Source organism: Callithrix jacchus, chromosome 18 (genome assembly GCF_049354715.1).
Source record: "Callithrix jacchus isolate 240 chromosome 18, calJac240_pri, whole genome shotgun sequence".
Taxonomy (NCBI): Eukaryota; Metazoa; Chordata; class Mammalia; order Primates; family Cebidae; genus Callithrix; species Callithrix jacchus.
In genome coordinates, this window is record NC_133519.1 from 18,763,271 (window position 1) to 18,785,456 (window position 22,186).

General features: G+C 40.1%; 1 protein-coding gene across 1 annotated transcript in view; it reads right to left on the reverse strand.

Moving 5' to 3' along the window:
• Positions 1 to 22,186, reverse strand: part of SPTA1 (spectrin alpha, erythrocytic 1) — a 100,586-nt gene that overhangs the window by 36,708 nt on the left and 41,692 nt on the right. Inside the window, exons 21-39 of the mRNA XM_035279487.3 lie at positions 21,674 to 21,811; positions 20,345 to 20,496; positions 19,511 to 19,697; positions 18,343 to 18,444; positions 16,830 to 16,921; positions 15,202 to 15,346; positions 13,793 to 13,974; positions 11,686 to 11,785; positions 11,379 to 11,576; positions 10,209 to 10,352; positions 9,263 to 9,366; positions 8,762 to 8,924; positions 8,364 to 8,495; positions 7,800 to 7,937; positions 7,531 to 7,635; positions 6,269 to 6,477; positions 5,004 to 5,124; positions 4,315 to 4,436; positions 2,910 to 3,042 (exon numbers count right to left, since the gene is read on the reverse strand). Of these exons, the coding sequence (XP_035135378.3) occupies positions 2,910 to 3,042; positions 4,315 to 4,436; positions 5,004 to 5,124; positions 6,269 to 6,477; positions 7,531 to 7,635; positions 7,800 to 7,937; positions 8,364 to 8,495; positions 8,762 to 8,924; positions 9,263 to 9,366; positions 10,209 to 10,352; positions 11,379 to 11,576; positions 11,686 to 11,785; positions 13,793 to 13,974; positions 15,202 to 15,346; positions 16,830 to 16,921; positions 18,343 to 18,444; positions 19,511 to 19,697; positions 20,345 to 20,496; positions 21,674 to 21,811 (2,667 nt within the window). The remainder of the gene's footprint in view (positions 1 to 2,909; positions 3,043 to 4,314; positions 4,437 to 5,003; positions 5,125 to 6,268; positions 6,478 to 7,530; positions 7,636 to 7,799; positions 7,938 to 8,363; positions 8,496 to 8,761; positions 8,925 to 9,262; positions 9,367 to 10,208; positions 10,353 to 11,378; positions 11,577 to 11,685; positions 11,786 to 13,792; positions 13,975 to 15,201; positions 15,347 to 16,829; positions 16,922 to 18,342; positions 18,445 to 19,510; positions 19,698 to 20,344; positions 20,497 to 21,673; positions 21,812 to 22,186) is intronic.

Below are 22,186 nucleotides of genomic sequence, written 5' to 3' on the forward strand. Positions count from 1 at the left end.
GGAAGACAGTGTGGCGATTCCTCAAGGCCTTAGAAATAGAAATTCCATTTGACCCAGCAATCCCATTACTGGGTATATATCCAAAAGACTATAAATCGTTCTACTATAAGGACACATGTACACGAATGTTCATTGCAGCACTGTTTACAATAGCAAAGACCTGGAATCAACCCAAATGCCCATTGATAATAGACTGGATTGGAAAAATGTGGCACATATACACCATGGAATATTATGCAGCAATCAGAAATGATGAGTTCGTGTCGTTTGTAGGGACATGGATGAATCTAGAGAACATCATCCTCAGCAAACTGACACAAGAACAGAAAATGAAACACCGCATATTCTCACTCATAGGCGGGTGATGAAAAATGAGAACACATGGACACAGAAAGGGGAGTACTAAACACTGGGGTCTATTGGGGGGAAAAGGGGAGGGCCAGTGGGAGGGGGAGGTGGGGAGGGATAGTCTGGGGAGAAATGCCAAATGTGGATGAAGGGGAGAAGAAAAGCAAAGCACACTGCCATGTGTGTACCTACGCAACTGTCTTGCATGCTCTGCTCATGTACCCCAAAACCTATAATCCAATAAAAAATTAAAAAAAAAAAAAAAAGACTACCTTATGATCCAGTAATTCTATTTCTGTCTATTTATCCAAAAGTACCGAAATAAGAATCTCAACGAGATACTATCATGCTTATGTTCATTGCAGCATTATTAACAATAGCCAAGACAAAAAAACAACCTAAATGTCCATCAACAGATGAATGGATGAAAAAAGTGTGGTATATTCATGCAATAAAATACCATTTAGTCTTAAAAAAGAAGAAAGTTCTGCAATATATAACAACATAAATGAACCTCGAGGACATTATGCTAAGCAAAATAAACCAGTTACAAAAAGACACATGCTACATGATTTCACTAGACAAATTTATAAAATCAAAGACTGAAATAGTAATTACCAGGGTGGAGAAAAATATTGAAGTTTTACTAATCATAAAGCATAAATTACAGTCGGGCAAGATGAAGATGCTTTAGAGTTCTCCTGCACAACATGGTACCTATAGTCAACAATAACATGTTATACACGTACAAATATATTAAGACAGTAGATCTCATGTTAAGTGTTCTTGTCAGAATAAAACAAATCAAAGTGAACAAACAATTCAATTAGAAAATGAACACAGAGACATTTCATTGAAAAAATATACAGATGTCAATTAAACACATAAAAAATGTAAAACATCATTAGTCATTAAGAAAATGCATATACAAACTACAATGAGGTTATCATTTTACATCCATTTGAATGGCTAAAATAAAAGTCGCGACAACACAAAATGCTAGCAGGGATATAAGAGAAACTGCATCATTTATGCATTGTTGGTAAGAATGTAAAATGTTATAGCCATACAAATAGGAAAACTATTTGGCTTCTTTTTTCTTTTTTGGTCTAAAACTAAATAGGCAGTTACCATATGGTTCAGTGACTGGAGTCCTGCACATTTATCACAGAGAAATAGATTGATGTTTGCATTAAAATCTGTGCATAAGTATTTATAATAGCTTTCTCACAGTCATCAAAAAGTGGAAACAACCCACATGCCCCTCAACAGGTGAGTGGTTCATCTGTGATATACCACGATACTGCTCAGCAATAAGAAGGGTTGAACTATCATTACACACAATAACCAGAATTAATCACTGGAGTTCAGTGCTGAGGGAAAAGGCCAATCTTCAAAAGTTACATACTATATGTGTTCATTTGTATAGGAGCCGAAATGACAAACTTATGGAAATGTAGAACAGATTAGTGGTTGTCACAGATTAAAGAGGAAGGGAGAGGAGGTGGTTATAAAAAAGCAACATCAGCGATTTTTGTGAAGATGGTAGCCTTCTGAATCTTAACTGAATCTTGACAATGTCAATATCCCATTTATGATATACTGTTTTCCTTGATGTTTCCATTAGAGAAAACTTGGTAAAGGACACATGAGATCTCTGTATTATTTCTTATAACTGCATATAAATCTATAATTCTCAAAACAAAAAGTTCTGTTTTAAAGAAAGGGAAGCCTTTGAGAGCATCTGATAGGAAGCCTTAAAATGCTTGAACATGTGCAGCGAGGTGCCCACACATGATCCAAAAGACTTATAGATAAGAGGAGCAGATAATTTGAATTATATGCTGTATAGGCTTTAAGCTATATTTTGCAAGTCTAAGCCTTTCCTTATGTCATTACATTGAAGTGAATAAATCTCTACAAAGAGTTCTTGGTAAATTCCCAATTTTTAGGGTTACTAGGCACAGTTCCCAAGCTCCTAATCACATTGTTTTGTAATCACTCTCTCAAAAGCTGTCAAAATTTACATTAACTCAATATCACACTGATTATTTGTTCATTTCTTTATTGAGAAACCCAATCCTGCATTTAAAAGGATGTCTATAAACTGTGGAACTATTTTGTCCAGGAGGCCCTTCTTCCTACAATTATATTTTATTGAAACTTCAGCCAACGTCCAGACATAAGAAGAATTTTTTCAAATCAGTGTAACGTGAGGATTTAAGGGAATCTTTACAAAATCCACAATCTGCGAGTAATCTAACTTGTGAGGAAAGGTCTTTAACCATGATGTCTTTGACTCATAGACAGATCACAGATTATGGAATTAAGATCTGAGTCCTGCCTTCATGCCTTCAGATCTGGCTGGTTCCATAATCTTGGGCAAGTCACTTACATCCTTGGACTTTAATTTTTTATATGTAAAACTGTCAGGATTAGTCATTTTCCTTCATCTTCTTTCACTAGAAAAAGGTCTTAATATTACAGGTAAAAACACTGACTACCTAGGAAAAGAATCAAATTGAAGAGAAGAAAAGGAATCCATTCTGCCTGTTCCTCACCTGAGTAGCAGCTAACGTATCTCCAGAATCCCCTCGGGCAGCCATAGCATTCTTTTCATTGATCCAAGCCTCCTCTTCCTCAGCATTCTGCATGAATTGCAAGTATTCTAGGGATTCTTCCAACTGAAGTCCTCTATAATAGTGTCAAGCCCCAGTGAGGAGAAGAACAAACCGGTAAGCAGTGGAAGTGCAACGGGGTGGTGCAATCTCATTAAGACAATCAGCTTATTCTCAAAAGGCAGCCACAATTAAACTGGGCCTCGACACAATATGATATGTGCCTACTGGTCAGCGGTGAAGATCTGCTGTATAATGGAGGAGACTCCTGCCCTAGAAGTTCATTTTGTGGCACCATCTACTCTCTAGGAAACTCTGTTGGAGAGAGGAAGCCCTGGCCAAAAACAAACAAACAAACAAAAACAAACGAACCAACAAAAAAGGAAATGGTGGCTTCAGTGTTAAAGAATATCAGCAGTGACACAATGTCTCTTTCTACTCTGAGCACTGCCTTCTTTCTTATATGATGAAGACACCACATAGTGCCAGAATCTCCCTTTTATCTCCCCAGGAAAAAAAAAATGTCTTCCTATAAGCAAAAGACAATGGAATTACAGACAAAACTTATTATATTTGGCTATATGTGTGATATGGTTTGGCTCCATGTCCCCACCCAAATTTCATCTCGAACTGTAATCCCTGTGTGTCAGGGGAGGGACCTGGTGGGAGGTAATTGGATCACAGGGGCAGGTTTACTTCTTGCTGTTTTCACAGTAGTGAGTTCTCACAAGATCTGATGGTTTAAAAGTGTTCAGCACCCACCCCCTCAACCCCTGCTCTGCCTTGGTAAGATGTGTTTGTTTCCACTTCCCCTTCTGCCATTACTGTAAGTTTCCAGAGGTTTCCCAGCCATGCCTCCTGTAGAGACTATGAAACTGTGAGTGAATTAAAGCTCTTTTCTTCATAAATTACCCAGTCTCAGGTAGTTCTTTATAGCAATGTGAAAACGAACTAATACATTGTGTATGTGGTTCAAACTGGCTATATGGCTATAGGGAAAAAGAATTCTTCATCCAAGGGCTGCATATAACATAAAAACTGGGAGATAAAACAAAACAGATGTGTGGCTAATAACTTGATATGAAGGATAACACATGTAGGAAAACAATAATAAAAGGGCTGCATGTAAATGCAGAAGGAGAGGTAGATTTAGAACAGACACAGTGATCAGTGTTCTTGGAGAATATGGAAAGCTTCATGGTAGACTTGGTATTTGAGAAGTGACTTAACGAGGTAGATGGGTAGTTGGGGAGAGTAGACAATGCTGAGGAGGCACTTAAGTATCCTCCCAACACCTGCCCAATATCAAAATTCAGGAAGAGAAATGGGCCTTCTATACCCCACTCACCGGGCCTTGGCCAACTCTTTGAGCTTCTCCCAATGTTTAACAAACTGAGCCAGCCGCAACTGGATCTCCTCTTGCCCCACAGCAGCCTTGTCTTTGAGCTCCTCCGCCATATCCAGCACATTCTGAAGAACACCCCATTCATGTTGCATTACTCCACAATCTCTCCCCATTTAGCCACCACTGCTTAGCACAGTATCCAACTCTTCCTACCCTCCAGATTCTTTATAAACTCCATGTGACTTTGTGAGTGTTCTGAAAGTCCAGGGAGAATAACGAAAGCTGCAGCAAGATTTACTATGCTCACCTGTCCCAAGCATTTTGGTAACTCTGTCAGTACTTGCACTAGGCTACTCTCCATAATCTGCTTTTTGGTCTGTCCATGGTCACAGGGTAATCCTGTTGCCAAGTCAGACCCAGAGTTCCTTGCTCCCAGATGGCTCAAGTACAGTTTTCCCAGATGTCCCAACCTGCATCCCATTTGTCAATCACTGCCCAGGAGTGATTAGAAATGCTCCTTTTATAGGATACTAAATGTGGAAGAGAAAAGAATATTTGTAAACTCTTTGACCAACTCTGTCTGGGCTTGACATCTTACTTTCACATTTTATAGCACCCTCTTTTTTATCTGTAACACGAGGAGTTGCTGTAAGACGATTTCTATATTTTCAGGTATGGTATTCTATTCCTACCTGGATAGCAGGCTCATGGGCCACCAGCTCGCCCTCTAGGCGTTTGTGCTTCTTCAGCAAGTTCTGAACGCCCTGAAGATCTCTTCCATAGTCCTGGGAGCTCACTTGTATCAGCTTCTCTCTGGAATCAAGAAAGAAAACAGAAAGTTTGGTGTCTAGACATCTAAGGTCACCCTACGGCAATGGCTTTCTAAGAGTATGTGTGTTGCTGGTAGTGAAGGTGGTTGTAAGTTTTTTAATACTCTGTTGCCAATGACCAAAAACATAATTAGTGGAAGAGACTTGCAGTAAAACTTCTGACTTAGCTAATACAAATTAAAATAACATACTGATCTCCACCATATGCACAACTGTAACAGCCTTTGCATTAGTCCTTTTGCCTGTCCACCTGTGTATCTTCTCTTTTTTGCTCAAGAATATACATCAATGTTTCCTTTTTCAAAAAAATATGAAAATTATATATGACCTCTGTGGCTTTTATTTTTGTCTATTAATATCAATAATGAATTCAGACAGAATGGGTATAAAGAGCTGATTTTATAGTAGTCATGGCAGTTGGGATGCCTCCAAGTGTAAAATGTTTGCGCGTCACCATGAAGCACAGTCAAAGATTACATGGACAAGATTATTCTGTCTTATGGTTTCCAAAAATATTTTTAAAACATATTATTTATTGCTCCATGCACTGTGCTTCCCTCTAATTTATTGATTACTCATAAGAATCAGCAGCTTTGTAGAAGAGAAGCGTGATGAGGCAGGTTAAATAGGAAGTTGGCAAAATAATGTGATTTGCTAAGATTTTCTCAATCATATTTTACAACAAAAATCGAATGAGTAATGAAACCATGGCAGACACTTTGTAACATTCTCTATTGAGTGTCCAACTCAGTGTCATATAAGACACAGTGGATATAAAAAGAATCATGACAAGGATCTGATCAGCTGTGTAAATGTCCAGCTGTCTCTGCGAGTACTACGTATCATTCTATGAACTATCTAGAACAAACGCAGATGACTTCTAGATAGATCCTGTCATGTATGTTAACTGCTCCTTACTTCTTCCACACCTGCCTTTCTCTGCCTTGAATACAGTAAGGAAATTTGGGAAAAAATAAAACTAATGTTAACTTTAAGCTGAGGCAAAGATGAAGTAATACTGATTTCAAGAAAAAATTACACAGTTCATTTCAGCACACATTGGAACAAGTTTGGTCGATTATCTACTCTCTTGAATTAGCCACACATTTTGAGCTGGTGGCACATACTGTATCCAGGATTCCTCATCGTCTAGATCCTGGAAGAACTGGAATAAGGCATAGGCCTCTTTCAGTTTTTCATGGTGTGCAGCTGCCAAGTCTTGGACATTCCGGAAACGCTCATTGACGCTATCTCTTTTCTCCGTAATCTGGTCAACATTGAAAGTCCCGCTGGAGAGCAGATCTGCAGCCAATGTATTCAGGTCCTTGAGTGCATCCTAAAAGTCCCAGGATACTCAGTGAACAGTATAGTACAGGCATTACTCAGATCTCACACTTTAACAATGGTGGTCTGGCTCGAAGATTGGGTCAAATAGACTGGTTTGAAAGATATGGAATTTGATTATGTGTTATACGTGTTAGCATATGTGCAGATTGGAGAAGGGCCATACGTGAGAGGAATAGAGATAGCATGGCCACATTAGTCAAACTGTACATGTGGCTTCTGGGCCCTGTTTCTCTTTCTGATGTTTTCAGTATTTGCCTTCTCTTCCCAATTAAAAAAAGAAAATCTTGGGGGGCAATTGTTCGTCCCCATACAAAACTGTATTCCTTTACAGTACTGACTTTGACAGACTGATTAATATTCAACAAGAACTACTCTGTTGGTAACATTCCTAGCTGCCCATTGAACACACCTCTCTTCTGTGTCTACTCCTATTCTAACCTAGCCCCCGAGTGATGTCAGAGGAAACATCACCAAGTCCCAAGACCTTTGACTTCTTCCTCTTCTGTGTGTATCTGTATTATCAAGTATAACTGATAATTATAAAATTCCTTAGTATAAAATTAACAACTGTCAGGATTTTTATCACTGCTGTCAGGACAAATTTTTGGTTGGTATTAGGATGCAACTGGAATCCTTGACGGGATTTTCAGGGTGTATGCGTAGTTCAACTTCATTTCACGTGCCCCCATTTGACTTTTTGTTTGTCATTTTATAAACATCCACTTTCTTTCAAAGACCAGATTAAATATACAGTTTGAAAGATAATTGGTTTATATGTATGCATCAGTAAAAGATAAAAAAGATAGTTTTAGGGTCTACTTCCTGGAATCTTAGCATCTATAGTTTAGTGACAATTATTATCAGTGACAGTTTTAATGGCTCCACAGGCCATTCATTTTACCCAATTAAAATGACTGCTGGTTGAGAACACTAAGAACAATTTTGCGAGGCTGTGTTTTCAAATGGTCTCCTAACACAGGAGGGAGAAAAGCCGGAAACATTTCTATTCTGCCCAGAAGAGTGGGATGCCAACACTACTTACCTCTCGAGCCATCATCTCTGTCTCCAATAGCTGATGCTTCTTGAGTAGGTTTCCTGCTGAAGCCAAGTCCCTGGCTTGATCTTTCATGGCCAGTAATGTCTCTGCCTGGAAATAGAGAAATAAGCAATAAAGCTGTCAGGTGAAACGACCTTTAAGGAGAATAAGATTAGCAGCTATGTCCCTAGACTTTCCTCAAGAAAGGTCAAGGAAATTGCCTATGTATAAATTCATTTGTCTGACAAGTACATATTAAACTCTTGTGCAATTACCTCTGAGAGCCAGAACTCAAAGTCCCGGATGCTTGTGTTGAACCTCTGTTGACGACTGGCCTCATTGAGCTTCTGCCCTTTGTCATCTGTTCTCTCAAGCAGGTGATCCCAATGTTCCTTCAGCTCTTTCAGTTGCTCCTAATCCAAGCACAGTGAGGAGTTATTACAATCTTTAGGATCCTGAGTCCTGTGACTACTTGAGAGAATAATGTAGAAAGGCTGTGAAGGCAGGGACTAGCCAAAATTTACTGATACTTGAATATCATACATTTCAAACCAGTTATACTTAATCTGGGAAAACAATAGGGGTTGTTGGACAAAAGAGAAAGTTTGAAAAAAGGGTCCTGTGTTGAGTAAAGAGACTGGCACCCAAATGCCAAAAGACTATTGGCAGAAGGGACAGAAAACGTAAAACAAGGATAAGACTTTGGGATTAACCCTAAAGCTTTCTTAGAGTTCCAGGACATGGTCACAGAACATATTTTATATCTTTACTCATGGAACATTGAAACAGTATACGATTCCTCTTTGCCTTTGTAGCCCAAAACTCATCCTGAGCTTTACCTTCACGACCTCTTCATTGCCATCACAAGCGCTCCGCTCAATCAGGGAGTTCCCCAGGTTGATAACGCCATCCACCTGGTCAGCTCGGCCATGGACTTCATTTGCAAAGGTCTGGTGTTTCAGATATTTCCTCTGAAGGGAAAACCGAACAGAAATTATATTTTTATTTAGGGAGACAAGATAAGGTAAATTATAGTTAAAAGGAAGGGGTGATATTTCTATCATAACCAAGGTAATGGTGACTTCTGAAGAACCTGCTCCACATCAGAGTCTTAAGTCTCTGAGAGTGGGCATGGTAGTCTCAAGAGTCAGAAAGTGTTAGAGTAACAAGGGTGGTGACCATCCAACCAACAAGCTCAGAATGGTGAAATACTGCAAAGTTTCTGTTTTGAACTTGCCTGAATGTTAGTGGGGTCTTTGTAGGATTCATCACAGGCTGTGGGCAGCATTTCACTGATCCATGCTTCCAGCTCCTCAAGGTCACGGTAGAATTGTTTTAGGTCAGCGTAGTCTCCAAACTTTGTCCGCTCAGCAATCAGTTGTGCTTTGAGAGCCTTCCATCTAGAGGAGGGGACCAGATCACTCTATGCCCTTCTCTACCCTTTCCATGCTCTGATGCCATATCCATAAATCTTCCCATTGGCCAACATGCCTCTTTTCTTCTCACACAGTCTTGTTATTATCACATATAAAATGCAGTGGTAAAGCCAGGTAATTTCTAAGCTATCTTTGATGTCTTCCATTCTATAAATCTAAGTCAGAAAGTCTGTATAGATGTCAAGATAGCTTTAGTCATCTAGAAATGACAGGAAGTCAGAGTACCTCCCAATTCAATACTAGCAAAGAGGTTAGTTTGCTACCTCTTCCTGTAGCACATGAAACAATCACTCAGGCCTGACCTGTCTAGCACACGTTGGAGCCGAGTAGCGATCTCTTCCTTGGCATAGTGTTCATCAGCAATGAGGCGCTCAGCAAAATGTTCTAGGTCAGTGATCTTCCCTTCCTAAATAAAGGAAAAGGAAAGAGCCCAGATGCCTGGAGATTAGGCCCTTGGTGCAATCCCAGACTCCCTCCTAGAAAAGAATAGAGGTATCCTTCGTGGTCCAGGAGATACACTCAGGATCAAACAATCAATGCCTTACAGGAAGGGGAATTTCAACTTAACAGAAGGAGAGACATATAATAATGGGCTACTTGTACTGCGCTCCCTAAAGAACAGACACCTCTCATGACCATTGTAGAGGGTGAATCCTGTATTGAGTGAGATGTTTGAATAGTATATAAAGTCATTTTCAATTCTAAAAGTCAGATTTTAGGTTGCTGGATTTAAAGTAAGAAAGTCCACTTGCTGCCTGTGACTTAGAGGAATCAATGTCAAGTGTCAGGCTGCCCTGCCTGCCTCAGTTTTTCTTTAAGAAGCAAATAGGAATCAGAGCTGGGTGCAGTGGCCCACACCGGTAATCTTAGCACTTTGGGAGGCTGAAGTGGGTAGATCACTTGAGGTCAGGAGTTTGAGATGAGCCTGGCTAACACGGTAAAACCCCATCTCTGCAAAAAGTACAAAAATCAGCTGGGCGTGGTGGCGGGTATCTGTAACCCCAGCTACACAGGAGGCTAAGCTGGAGAACCCAGGAAGCAGAGGTTGGAGTAAGCTGAGATTGTACCACTGTACTCCAGCCTGAGTGACAAAATGAAACTCCATCTAAAAAAAAAATGTGATTCAAAATGTTTACAAATGATAAAACCAGACAAATGTTTATAAATTATAAAACCAGACAGATGTGTAGGATTTCTGTTATTATTATGACTGATTATTATTTTAATTTCTTTACCAGTCGTTATTACCTGGGCAGTGATTGCTTTGTCCAAATCGTCCCGTTTCTTCATCAGGGTCTCCAGACTGTCTAAGAGACCTTTGTCATCTGACCTCAGGGAATTCTCACGTGCCACCATCCAGCTCTCAATTTGATCACAGTTCCCATGGAACATCTATGGGGAATTAATGAGAGGCATATGATATAGTCCAGGTGGGGTGTGGAGGAAATAATGTTCCACCTCTTTCAAGATTGTGACACAAAGGGTTTTGCAAGGAGTTCTTACCATCCTCCAAGAAACACTCATATGACAAATCTTACCTGTACCGGAACTTTTCCTCTTTCCCAAACACACACTTGATGTTTATGTATAAGCTGCCTCCAATTTCTGGGGTGCTATTTCCTATTTCTTAAACCTTGTTAATACTGGTTGGTCATTTCCTTAACACCCTGTAAAATGTTATACTTCAAGATGGCCTGTGACACAAACACTCACTTCTCCCAAAAGCTTTAATCACTTATTTCTCTTTAGCCTGAAAGCACTCATATAGTATGTTTTATTAATGATCATCTCACTGTAGTAGAAAAATATGTCTATATGTCTAATTTCATTATTTAAGAAATGGTAAACTATCTTACTAATCTCTGTGGCACCCAGAGTCTCCACAGAGTAGTCTCAACAAAAATCAGCCAATCAATTCCTCAGTCAATCAACAAATGATAATCAACCCACCACATGTTCAGGACTGATCACCATCTTGGCTCTTCCAACAGGAAAGAGCAGAGAATATGACAATAATTGGTATAGAAAGCATAGTACGATGCTAGATAATCAAGAGATGAGCTCCCTTTGTGTTTATAACATGGAAAGTCTGGTGAACTGAGCATGTAATGACCACATAAAATGGCATAGAAGAGAGGTCAAGAGATCGAGACCATCCTGGTCAACATGGTGAAACCCTGTCTCTACTAAAAATACAAAAAATTAGCTGGGCATGGTGGCGCGTGCCTGTAATCCCAGCTACTCAGGAGGCTGAGGCAGGAGAATTGCCTGAACCCAGGAAGGGGAGGTTGCGGTGAGCCGAGATCACGCCATTGCACTCCAGCCTGCGTAACAAGAGCGAAACTCCGCCTCAAAAAAAAAAATGGCATAGAAGAAACAGACTACTCAACCTGCTTAACAACTGGGAATTTGCTGTACCTGCAACTCCAGGCACTGGTCTAGGAACTTCTTGCGTTGTTCCCAAGCCTTCTCCAAATCATCTCTCTCTAGCCTGACAGCTTGAAGCTTTTTTTCAATTTCAGGGCTGGCACGGTGACCACTGTCTATAAGTTCTGCACCAAAGTCCTCTAAGGCTTGGAAGGAGGGAGCCTCTGCCTCCATGTCAGCACGGTGCTCCTGTGGGAAAAATGGGGAAGAAATCAGTGAGGCTAATTCCATTGGAAATTTTAAAATTAGTAGAGGTTTCAGGTCATATGATCAGTGGCTATGGCTTTTGTAGTTATACCTTATGTCTCTGCAGCAAGATCTCTGTGCCAGTTAAGTCTTCAGCCAGCTCCTGAGATGATACCATGCCCCCGATGCTGCTGATCCAATTCTGCAGCTCCCTAGATAAAGAGACACACTGGAATTGACAAGAAAACCTTGCAACTTACTAAGGGCTGTTTGTTCTACAGTTTTCCATTCTCTAGAAAACACTTCCAGCATAACATTTTTTATCTGGCCCTATATGCTTCACAGATCTTAGGTTTACTTTTTTTACTGTATCACTTAATGATAACAACCCCTTGTGTTTGAAAGCCTCTTCATTTTTATTATCTTTTTCAATTCTTTCAGTAATCCTGCAGAGATTCTGGGAATTTTTTGTGTTCATTATGGAGATAAAAAAGTCAACTTGGAAAAGATAATTAATTTGCCCATGTGATATAACTAAAAGCAGACATCTTGAATAGAACGCAGACCTCTGGAATCCTGGACTGTTACATATTTCATTACTTCTGTTGGTTCCTGTTCCTATAAGTGGTTTCTAGGGTTTGAAGGTACATCTTATTATAGAGTCTCAAAGAAAGCATGTCTTTCCTCTTATTTTATTCTCAAGAGAATCTAGCACATATTTTGCCCAATGCACACGTACATATATATGCAGGCGTCCACGCTGTTGATTAAATCAAGGCCTATTTCCGTACCCTTTTAGTAGTCAGGAAGTTAGACAAGGAAAACTAAGGCCTATCTTCCTAAAAGGCAAATTTTAACCATGCATTAACTTTAAAGCATACTTGATGGATAAATTAAGCATCCCATAAAGAATGTCATTACTCTTGTTTGCTCAATAGGAACCCTTAGCTCTAGAGAAGAGAGGTCTCTTCTTTTGCAAATTCATTTATTCAAGCCATTAAGTTTTACTGGGTGCTTACTAAGTACCAAACATTGTGAAAAAGACATATCTATGCTTTCTAGGAACTCACACTTTATGTTAAAAATGGAAAAAAAAAAAAGCAAACAGAGCATAGGCGCTAATAGCAATTAAAAAAACCTGAAAGCAAAAGTATCATAAAGGGGTAAAATAAGATATTAATTTTGCTCAGGGCCTGGGAACACTACTCTGAAATACTGAGGAGTATAGCATCCTAAAGGGAAGGAGGAAGCATTGGCATGGGTGTGGGTGCTATTTATTTAAACTGTGTCAAAAACTATAGCTTTTCAGCGCTGAATTGGGGAGGGGATTTCTAAGAGTGACTACAGCCATTTGCCAAAATTTGCCTCTTTTTTTCTTGAAAAGCATTGCATTGAAAGCTCCAACTTCCTGGACCCTCTCATGCTCCTCCCCGCGGACTGATGTGATGGAGCGGAATATGGGAAGTGCTGCACAGAGTATACGTTTGTGAGGTGAATTTTGGATTGTGATAACATCTAGACTTTAGCAAGATATTGACAATTCTCTGGAATTTGTTCCCAGTATTTCTAAGTTTATCTCTCACCACCTTCCCCTTACCGCCCCGCCCCTGAACATGTTCTTCTTCCTATTCTTTTCTTTTGATCGTGTCTTTGTTCGCCTAGTTCCGTCTACATGAATTGTTTTCTCTTCTATTAAAATTTTGACTGATAAGGTGTAATGAAAGACTACTTCATCTACAGTGCATCATCGATTCGACCCAACTCTGAATTCCCACTGCTCTTTGTTAGAATGTGTGATTTGGGCCGCATTATGTTCTATCATAGTTATTTGTATCCAGCAGAATACTGAACATGGTAGAAGACTGACTACTACCGTCTCTTCAGTAGAACAAAACTCCAGTACCCCACAACATAGTACCTTACGTACAGTACCTATTTACAGAAGCTTACTTAATTGGCTTAGACGGCTTCATATTCTTTCAAACTTTGTATTTTACTGCTTCAGGTATCAAACCAGAAATTTTTATGCCTTGCAAGAGGTGAGACCGGAACATATTAGTGCCCTCCAAACCCAGCAGTGAACATCATCTGTACCTAGATTGCTCTTAGACAGTCTGAGGTAGTCACAACTGGCATTACCATACCTTTTTTTTAGTTTAATATCATTGATTATAACATTTCTTTAGGGGCCAGACATAGAATTACCCATCCCACTCTACCTGGCTTTGCTGAGGAACAGGTAGAATTTCTGGGCTTCATTTAGGTTCTCCTTACGATCCTTTGTACGCCCCTGCAGATCATCCCAGGCCTCATTCAGCTCCATCCTCTGTCTCTGCAGGTCCTCAGTAGCATCTGGATGGGACTCACAGAGCCGCTCTGCTGTCTCCCCTAATATGATCACCTGGGGAGGTGCAATAGCTTGATAATCAGCCTATAGATGCACCTGAGTCTTAGCAAAAGGAGAGTCCTAAGTCCCAGTATTCAGCTCCCCAAATAGACATCAGTGAGGTACAAGCATATCATAATAATTTACAAAAGAATATCAAGCTTTTAGTCCACATAACTCTCTGAGGTAGTCACAACTGGCATTACCATACTTTTTTTTTTTAGTTTAATATCATTGATTATAACATTTCTTTTTTTTATTGCATTTTAGGTTTTGGGGTACATGTGAAGGACATGCAAGATTGTTGCATAGGTACACACATGGGAGTGTGATTTGCTGCCTTCCTCCTCATCACCTATATCTGGCATTTCTCCCCATGCTATCTCTCCCCAACTCCCCACCCCCTGCTGTCCCTCCCCTATTTCCCCCCAACAGACCCCAGTGTGTAATGCTCCCCTCCCTGTGTCCATGTGTTCTCATTGTTCAACACCCGCCTATGAGGGAGAACATGCGGTGTTTGATTTTCTGCTCTTGTGTCAGTTTGCTGAGAATGATGGTTTCCAGGTTCATCCATGTCCCTGCAAAGGACATGAACTCATCATTTTTGATGGCTGCATAATATTCCATACCATACTTCTTTTTAAGAATAAGAGGGTTGTGGGGAATAGTGGTTAAGTGACTCTGCTGGTTAGTGGCATCCTCAATTAGGAAACCCAAGAGTCTTGATTCTTCATGTGAGGAGCTTCTTTTTGCTCTGCATAATCATGTGAGGAGCTTCTTTTTGCTCTGTATAATAATGCCAAGCCTCTGAGTGTACCCAGCAAGCTCCAGAGTACACTTTTGTGTTAAAACAGAATTAAACTCATTCAACTCCTTGCTAAGAAAAACATGCACCATGTTCAGGCATTGGCCTGAGGATCCTGGGTATGGACATTTGCTATTTCTCCTGGGCTACTGGCCTCCATCTAGCTGCCACAAGTTTGTAACCTACTAAAGAGGCAAGGGGATATACGGTGCTCACTCAGACAGCAGGAGTTTAGTATGTTTCCCCATGTTAACAGTCATGGGGCGTAACCTCTTTATGGTCTTACCTTAGTGAAAGAGTACAAGAACAAATATTGCACAAGACAAAGAAAAATATAAAAATAAGAGACTGGGGAAGAGAACCAAAGAAGGGGGCATGGGTATAGAACTAAATGCAAAGTGGAAAGTGTTTGAAAAGCTTTGAAAGACACGTCTCACCTTATCTCCCAGGGGTGTGAGGTCTCTTTCAAAGCCCTTATGCTGTCGCTGAAGAGCCTGAACACTGAACAGATCTGAGCCAGGGTCTGCGGCACTGAGGGCCTGGCACTTCTTCTCAATCTGCTCCTTCATGTCATCTGCTTCTCTGGTATATAAGAGATTAGAGAGTTTAAAAGTAAGGTTATGTACCATAGGCAGGCTAGTGGGGCTCACAAGAAAGTTATCATCACTACCGCTCCCCACCTTCCCACCTCCACCTCCACCAATCATCATCATTCTTTTCTATGTGCTAGAAACTTAGGCTCATTTAATCTTCACAACTCCTAGAGACATAGTTACTATTACCATTCCCATTATACAAATCAGAAAACTGAGGACTGAAGAGGATATGTATTTTCTCAAGATTATATCACTGCGGAATGGTGGAGCCTAAGCTTGAACCAGCAGATCTGACAGTTGTCACATGCTTAACCATCACATTTCATAACTTTCTATCTTAAGCGTTCTGAACACCCAGACCCGTCTGAGTCTCAGTTTTTCCTTCCCTGCATCATTAAAAATACATTTATACACAGTAAAGGTGTTTGGTTTCTGTTTTGTTTGTTTGTATGTGTCTTTGTGGTTCTTAGTTTGAAAATCAAACAGGAAATATGTTGAATGAGCTGTTAGTCAATGTGATGTCTGTTACCCTCTACTGTTGGCTTCTAGTTCAGAAATGTAATTACTTAAACCACTTGTTTCAAGTTTCTTTCTTTCTATTTTTATTTTAAAGACAGGGGTCTCACTCTGTTGCAATAGGCTGGAGTGCAATGGCGTGATCAAGGCTCACGGTAGCCTCAGCCACCTGGGCTCAAGTGATTCTCCCAGCTCAACCTCCCAAGTATCTGGGACCACAGACTTGTACCACCACACTGGGCTAATTTTTTTATTTTTTAGTTTTTGTAGAGATGATGTCTTGCTTTGTTGCCCAGGTTGGTCTACAATTCCCAGCCTAAAGCAATTCTCCTGCCTCACTGGGATTACAGCTGTGAGCCTCTGCACTCAGCCTAAGTTTTATTCATTCTCATGGAAATATATATAGACATCTAATTATGTTCCAAGGCCCAAGCCTAGGCATTAGAAAATAGAAGTTGGTTGTCTGGAAGTGTCCTGTTTGCAAAGTGAGAATTAAACTACTAAAAAAACTAATTTTCCATTGGCACATTGTCTCGATCTCAGGAAAAAAGGTTATACTAATATCTACGGTTCCACTTAGAAGTTTTTTTTAAAGTGGGTTTTAAAGCAGCACTGCTTTTTAAAGTTAAAATGGGTCGGGTGCGGTGGCTCACGCCTGTAATCCCAGCACTTTGGGAGGCCGAGGCGGGTGGATCACGAGGTCAAGAGATCGAGACTATCCTGGTCAACATGGTGAAACCCCGTCTCTACTAAAAATACAAAAAAATTAGCTGGGCATGGTGGTGCATGCCTGTAATCCCAGCTACTCAGGAGGCTGAGGCAGGAGAATTGCCTGAACCCAGGAGGCGGAGGTTGCGGTGAGCCGAGATCACACCATTGCACTCTAGCCTGGGTACCAAGAGCGAAACTCCATCTCAAAAAAATAAAAAAATAAATAAAGTTAAAATTCTTACCTGTGAAACATCTCAACGGCATAGGCACTGCCCAGCAGCTGCCGCTGTTCATCTGCCAGCCTCTGCAAGGAGCCCCAGCGGGCATTCAAATCCTAAAAGAGTCAAAAACATCAAACTTGAGACGGAGAACTAACGCACATAGCTCGGTGGTGTCTGAAGACCAGACAAGGTTAAAACCATAGTTGCTCTTATATTACTTTCTTCAGAATTTGCATAGCTTTGCTTCTTTCTCGGACAGCTTGAGCTTGGGCCTCATTTTTTGCCAGTGCAGCAGAGAAAGGGATTTCTTCCCAAACTGATGTTCCAGGGTGAAACCATCAACTCTGGAGCAGTAATCAATGTTTGCTGTTACAGGGACTACACTCTAAACTCCCAAAGAATGAGTGGAAAGCGTTGCCTTGGTAGTTAGAAATGATCACATTTCTCTAAGACAAACAGTTCTGTATCTTTAATTGAATAAACTGAGTAGACTCATAAAGCCGTATTTTCTAGGGGGTAGTACATTGTTCCCCTTCACATTTCTTCTCCCTCTTAACCCCCAACAACACTATAATAAGAGGTAGAAAACTCATCCTCACTGGCTTATGGCAATCCAGAGAACTAGACTGAACATTTATTGATGTTTGTTAGATCTTTTATGGAATCATAGGCCAGATCTGAATCAGGTAGAGAATGGCGTCTCCCCCATTTCTGCTGACCTGTATTCTCCCTCTTCAGTATGTTGATCAGAACCTGGGTCTTCCAGTAAACTTCACGATCAACGTCTTCCCACTGTCATAGATTCTTTATCTGCATGCTCTTTGCATCCATGTAATTGAGAATTTCTTGTGTGTGTGTGTGTGTGTGTGTGTGTGTGTGTTAGTGAGAGGGAGGTGAGTATGTGTTGTAATATAAGAATTTTGGGTCAGTCCAAATGTATATATTCCCAAATTGCAATTCAAATTCAATTATATTATTGGGTTTCGATGTAAGGAAAAAAATTAATTTGGTATAGCCTGGTACAGAAGATTAAAAGGAAATCTGGATATTGTAATTTGGATATCACGCTATCAAATACTTGCTTTTCAGATGTGGAAACTGAGGTTTGTAGAAATGAAGAGACTTGTCTCAGGACACACAGTCAGACAAGAATAGAGGTATGAACTTAAACCGAATTTACCTAATATCCAGTGTAATATTATCTAAACTTCCTAATACTGCCTCTGAAAGCTACATATGAATTTCTGGTACCAATACTTTTGTCTCCTTCCATGAAGTGACATATGTGAAGGCATGGAGAACACTCAATATATGTTAACGAATGAGCCTGCTTTAATTAAGTTAATTTAGTCAACAAAAATGTATGGACTATTTGGGCTATTGTCTTTGGCCTTTCCTGTGGCCAATTCCACACTGCTGTTACCTTCTTCATGTTCTAGTGAATATGCAGAATATAGTGTTGCATGTTTTAGTGAAATGAGGACTCCCAAACCCCAACCCAGTAGGGAGGAGGAATGGAGGGAGCCTTAGTTACCTGCCGAATCTGAGTTCCTTCTGGTGTTAGAAGTCCTTCAAATAGTAGATCATCAGCTACCTTGTTGATATCCCTTAGCCGAGGTTCATTGGTCTTCAAATCCTGAATGGGCAAATTCAACCAAAGAAGCGTAAATACCCTCATCAAGAATCTGCCATACTTACCTGTCCATCTCTACCCCTACTTGGCTAAATAGCAAAACATTGCTAACCTCACCTGTAATACACAGCCCCCTTCCTCCAATCCACTACTGAAAAGAGTATCCTTAAAGATCCTGACAACTAGTGGCTATCCAAAACTGGTCAAGAGAACTATTATTTATCTGCAGTATGAAGCATATTTTTCTAGATTTCTTAAAATCTCTCCTGGATTAAATTATACCACTAGAGGGATTGATACCTGAGCTGTATAACATCCTTTTCGACCAGTACAAACTCCAGCTTTATAGAATTTCATTAACTGAGTTATTATCTGCCTATATTATAAGATATTGTAAGAAACAGCTCTAAAGAGGGTTATCTCTCTCCCCGCCATCCCACCTTCTCTCTCTCTGTCTCTCTCTCTGTCTCTCTCTCTCTCTCTCTCTGTGTGTGTGTGTGTGTGTGTGTGTGTGTGTATTGAATCCCATGTGGAAGATATCAATAGAAAAAGAAAGAAAAGAAGGAATGTACACTCACTGCTAGTTAAGATAATGGAAAAAAGATGTTGAAAGGGTTTTAAGTAGGCAAAAACTTAGAAACTGTTTGTCAAGTCGGGTTCTTCCCTTTTCCAACCAAACTCTGCCCCATAATTAAACTGTGCACATGGTCCAACAATACCTCATCTTAACCTGGGCATTAGAAACAAAGTATAGCATAGAGAAAGTTGTGAATAATTTAGGAAGACCAGCACTCCAGTCAAGATTTTGGAGTGGCAGGGACTGAAGGCTGCAGTTAGGGTAACTAGTTTTCTCTGCATTTCCCCTCCTGTTACTGACAACTGCAATACTCAGAGGGAGCTCTGAGCCTCGGAGCTGTCAATAGCTTTGGGGAGAACATTTAACAAGTGTGAAATAAATTATTTTTATTGATTTATTTATTTTATTTAAGATCACATAGACTAAGCTTTGCATAAAAGGGAACAATGGCAACCTTCAAAAAGGTGTCTGGAGAAGGTTCCTCTTTCTCACCTTTTGGAACTCATCAAACTTTTTCTGCAGCTCCCAAACGTCATCTATTTCCACCCCTGTATTTTCTGCCTTTTTCTCTTGAATCCATTCCAACATATCTCCTGCCTCATAGGCCAAAAAAAATTCATTGTAACGTTGCAATAGACGACGTCTGCGGTCTTCCGCGCGATCCAAGAGGGAGCGGTATCTGGATGGAGAAGTCAAGAAAACGGGAAAAGTGGAATAAAAGAAAGAAAAGTGGAACAAAAGAAGCAGGAAATACAGAAGAGCAGAGGCTGAGGGAAAAACATAGAGAAAAAAAGGGACAAAAATGAAAGGAAAAAAACAAAAGCAAAAAAACAGTAGAAGAGAGGAGGAAATAAAGATAGAAGGAAAACAGCCTTCAGGGCAGAAAGGTAAACACATACTATTATATTTAAAAATAATAAAAATGCCAGTGACCCAATAGTACAGCTGGCAATATTCCTTTCTCATTTCATCAAAGTGACATTTTTACATGAAAGTTGACAATTGGATGTGAAAAGCCTGGTGTAGTAAATGAAGTTCATATCGATGTCAGGAGACTTTTTAACAACCTTGAAAGAAAGTGGGGCAGGAATCAGAAAAGCCCCGTTCAGTGTTTGACCTCAGGAAATTGATGGAACAATTCTGGGCTTGCCTTTTCTCAAGAGGAAGCCAAAATATTGAAAGGATTCTAGGTTTACTTTCAATTCTCAAAGTCTTTAAATTTTCCATGGCATCCCTAATCTACCAGACGCAGGGTCATGAGAAGAATGTCTTCGGCCACAAATGTCTGGCCACACACTGTTCAGTTCTCCAGGCTCCAGAACTTACTGGTTCTCAATCTGCTCCTGGCGTTCGGTGATGTTGCCTGGCTCTTCTCGTCGCCGCTGGGGGAGCATTGGAAACTCATCATGGGCCAGTCTCTTGACATAAACCGCTGGGACAAAGCCCTGATGATCGTCAGCTTCCACCTTCCACCAGTCCTGAAGGGAGAGCAGATCCCCACTCCTTCATTAATTCTTGGAAAAGCCACAAATGGGACAGGCTTCAACACTAACTAAGTCTCTTGGCACAGGTACAGGAAATGGCAAAGATAAGCTAACTGTCTAATGGGTGGCACTTAATTTTCATATATGACCAAGAAATTAAATGCACAGACAAGCCCCTAAAATCAAGAATTTGATACCTAATTTTAGGCCATTAACTTTGGAGAGGTTTTCAAACAATGAAGACAGCTCTTTTAATGACGGGGCACTTCGTTCTTAGGAGTTTACAAAAAAAAAATAACGCATGGAGCCAGAGTGTAGCTGGACTTCTTGGCAGTGGAGCGTCTGCGTAGGAGGACATTGCTCAAAAATTTCTTCTCCCCTATTCCTCTTCCAGAGGTCTGAAAAATGTTAATTACTCTGAAATTCATATAACTAAGTGTTATTTTATTTTTGAACTGTTGCTAGATCTACTAATACTCTGAGGTTAATTTCCTCAAAAAATAATGAAGAGGACCAGACAAAGATAAAAGGGACTCGCACACATTATTTGGTAATGAAAACTCTGCCTCTCCAAACTATTTTCTTTTCTTCTTAAAAATTTTGCCCAAACTTCCTAAAAAATAGCCCAAACTATTTTCTTTCTTCTTAAAAATTTTTGTAGGTTAATTAGGTATTAGATATAAAAATTACTTGAGTTCCTATGAAAAATATATTTTAAAATCCCAACCAATATTTTATCTCTGTTCTCCTAGGCACAAGATCTAAAGAAAATCAATAAAAGGCTCATCTTTTAGTAGGCTCCTTCTAACCCCAGACACTGCTGTTTTATCACTAGGAATACTGGTACAGAAGAGGAGCAAGTAAAGAGAAAGAAAGAAAGGTACAGCTTAGTCCTTGAAATATATTATAGAATTTCCAGTCATACTTTCTGTATCTTTGGGTGAATTATATAACCTCCATTCTTTATGATTTTAACTGTAACATCAGGATTATAATTCCTAAACATATGTGTAGGGTCCTGCAAAATATATAGAGGAAAAATACTACTTATTCAGTTACAGTTATTTATGAATTGTAATCAAAAAAAGTTGGGTGATGAAAATATGAATATCCGGCAGAGATGGTTCACAAAGAGCCACTTTTTGATGGAAAGAGTAGAAGGAAAAGTCACCTTATTGATGGAACTGAGCAGGGTTAAGACATCACCTTTCCTCATGGTGACTTCTCGGGGGCTGCGGGCCTGGAAGTCATATAAAGCCATGACCCTTTGTTCTCCAGCAGCTCCCTCCAGTGGTGCGGACTGCTGTTGCTGAACAAAAAGAAACAGGAAGCAGGTGTCAGTCACACATTGGAAATATCTCCCTGTGCAGCCTACCAAGGGTGTGCAGTCCCTTGGGCTTCCAGAAGAAAAGAGCCTCTGGGTGGACCCTCTTACATGGCTGCAGAGATTAAACTATGTGGTCTTTTTCAGAGATATTGATCCATTCTGACACTTATCAAGGGACAGGCAGTTTGGGAACTATAAACCCAGAACAAGGAAGCAAATAGACAGTTTGTCAGAAACGTATTAAATACTCTAAGCCATCAGTTCTTAAAACGGGAGGAGTGTATTTTAAGAAGTGTACTCCTTTAAGAAGGTCAAAAAGGATTATACACATCAACATTTCAGAAAATTGTTTGAGAA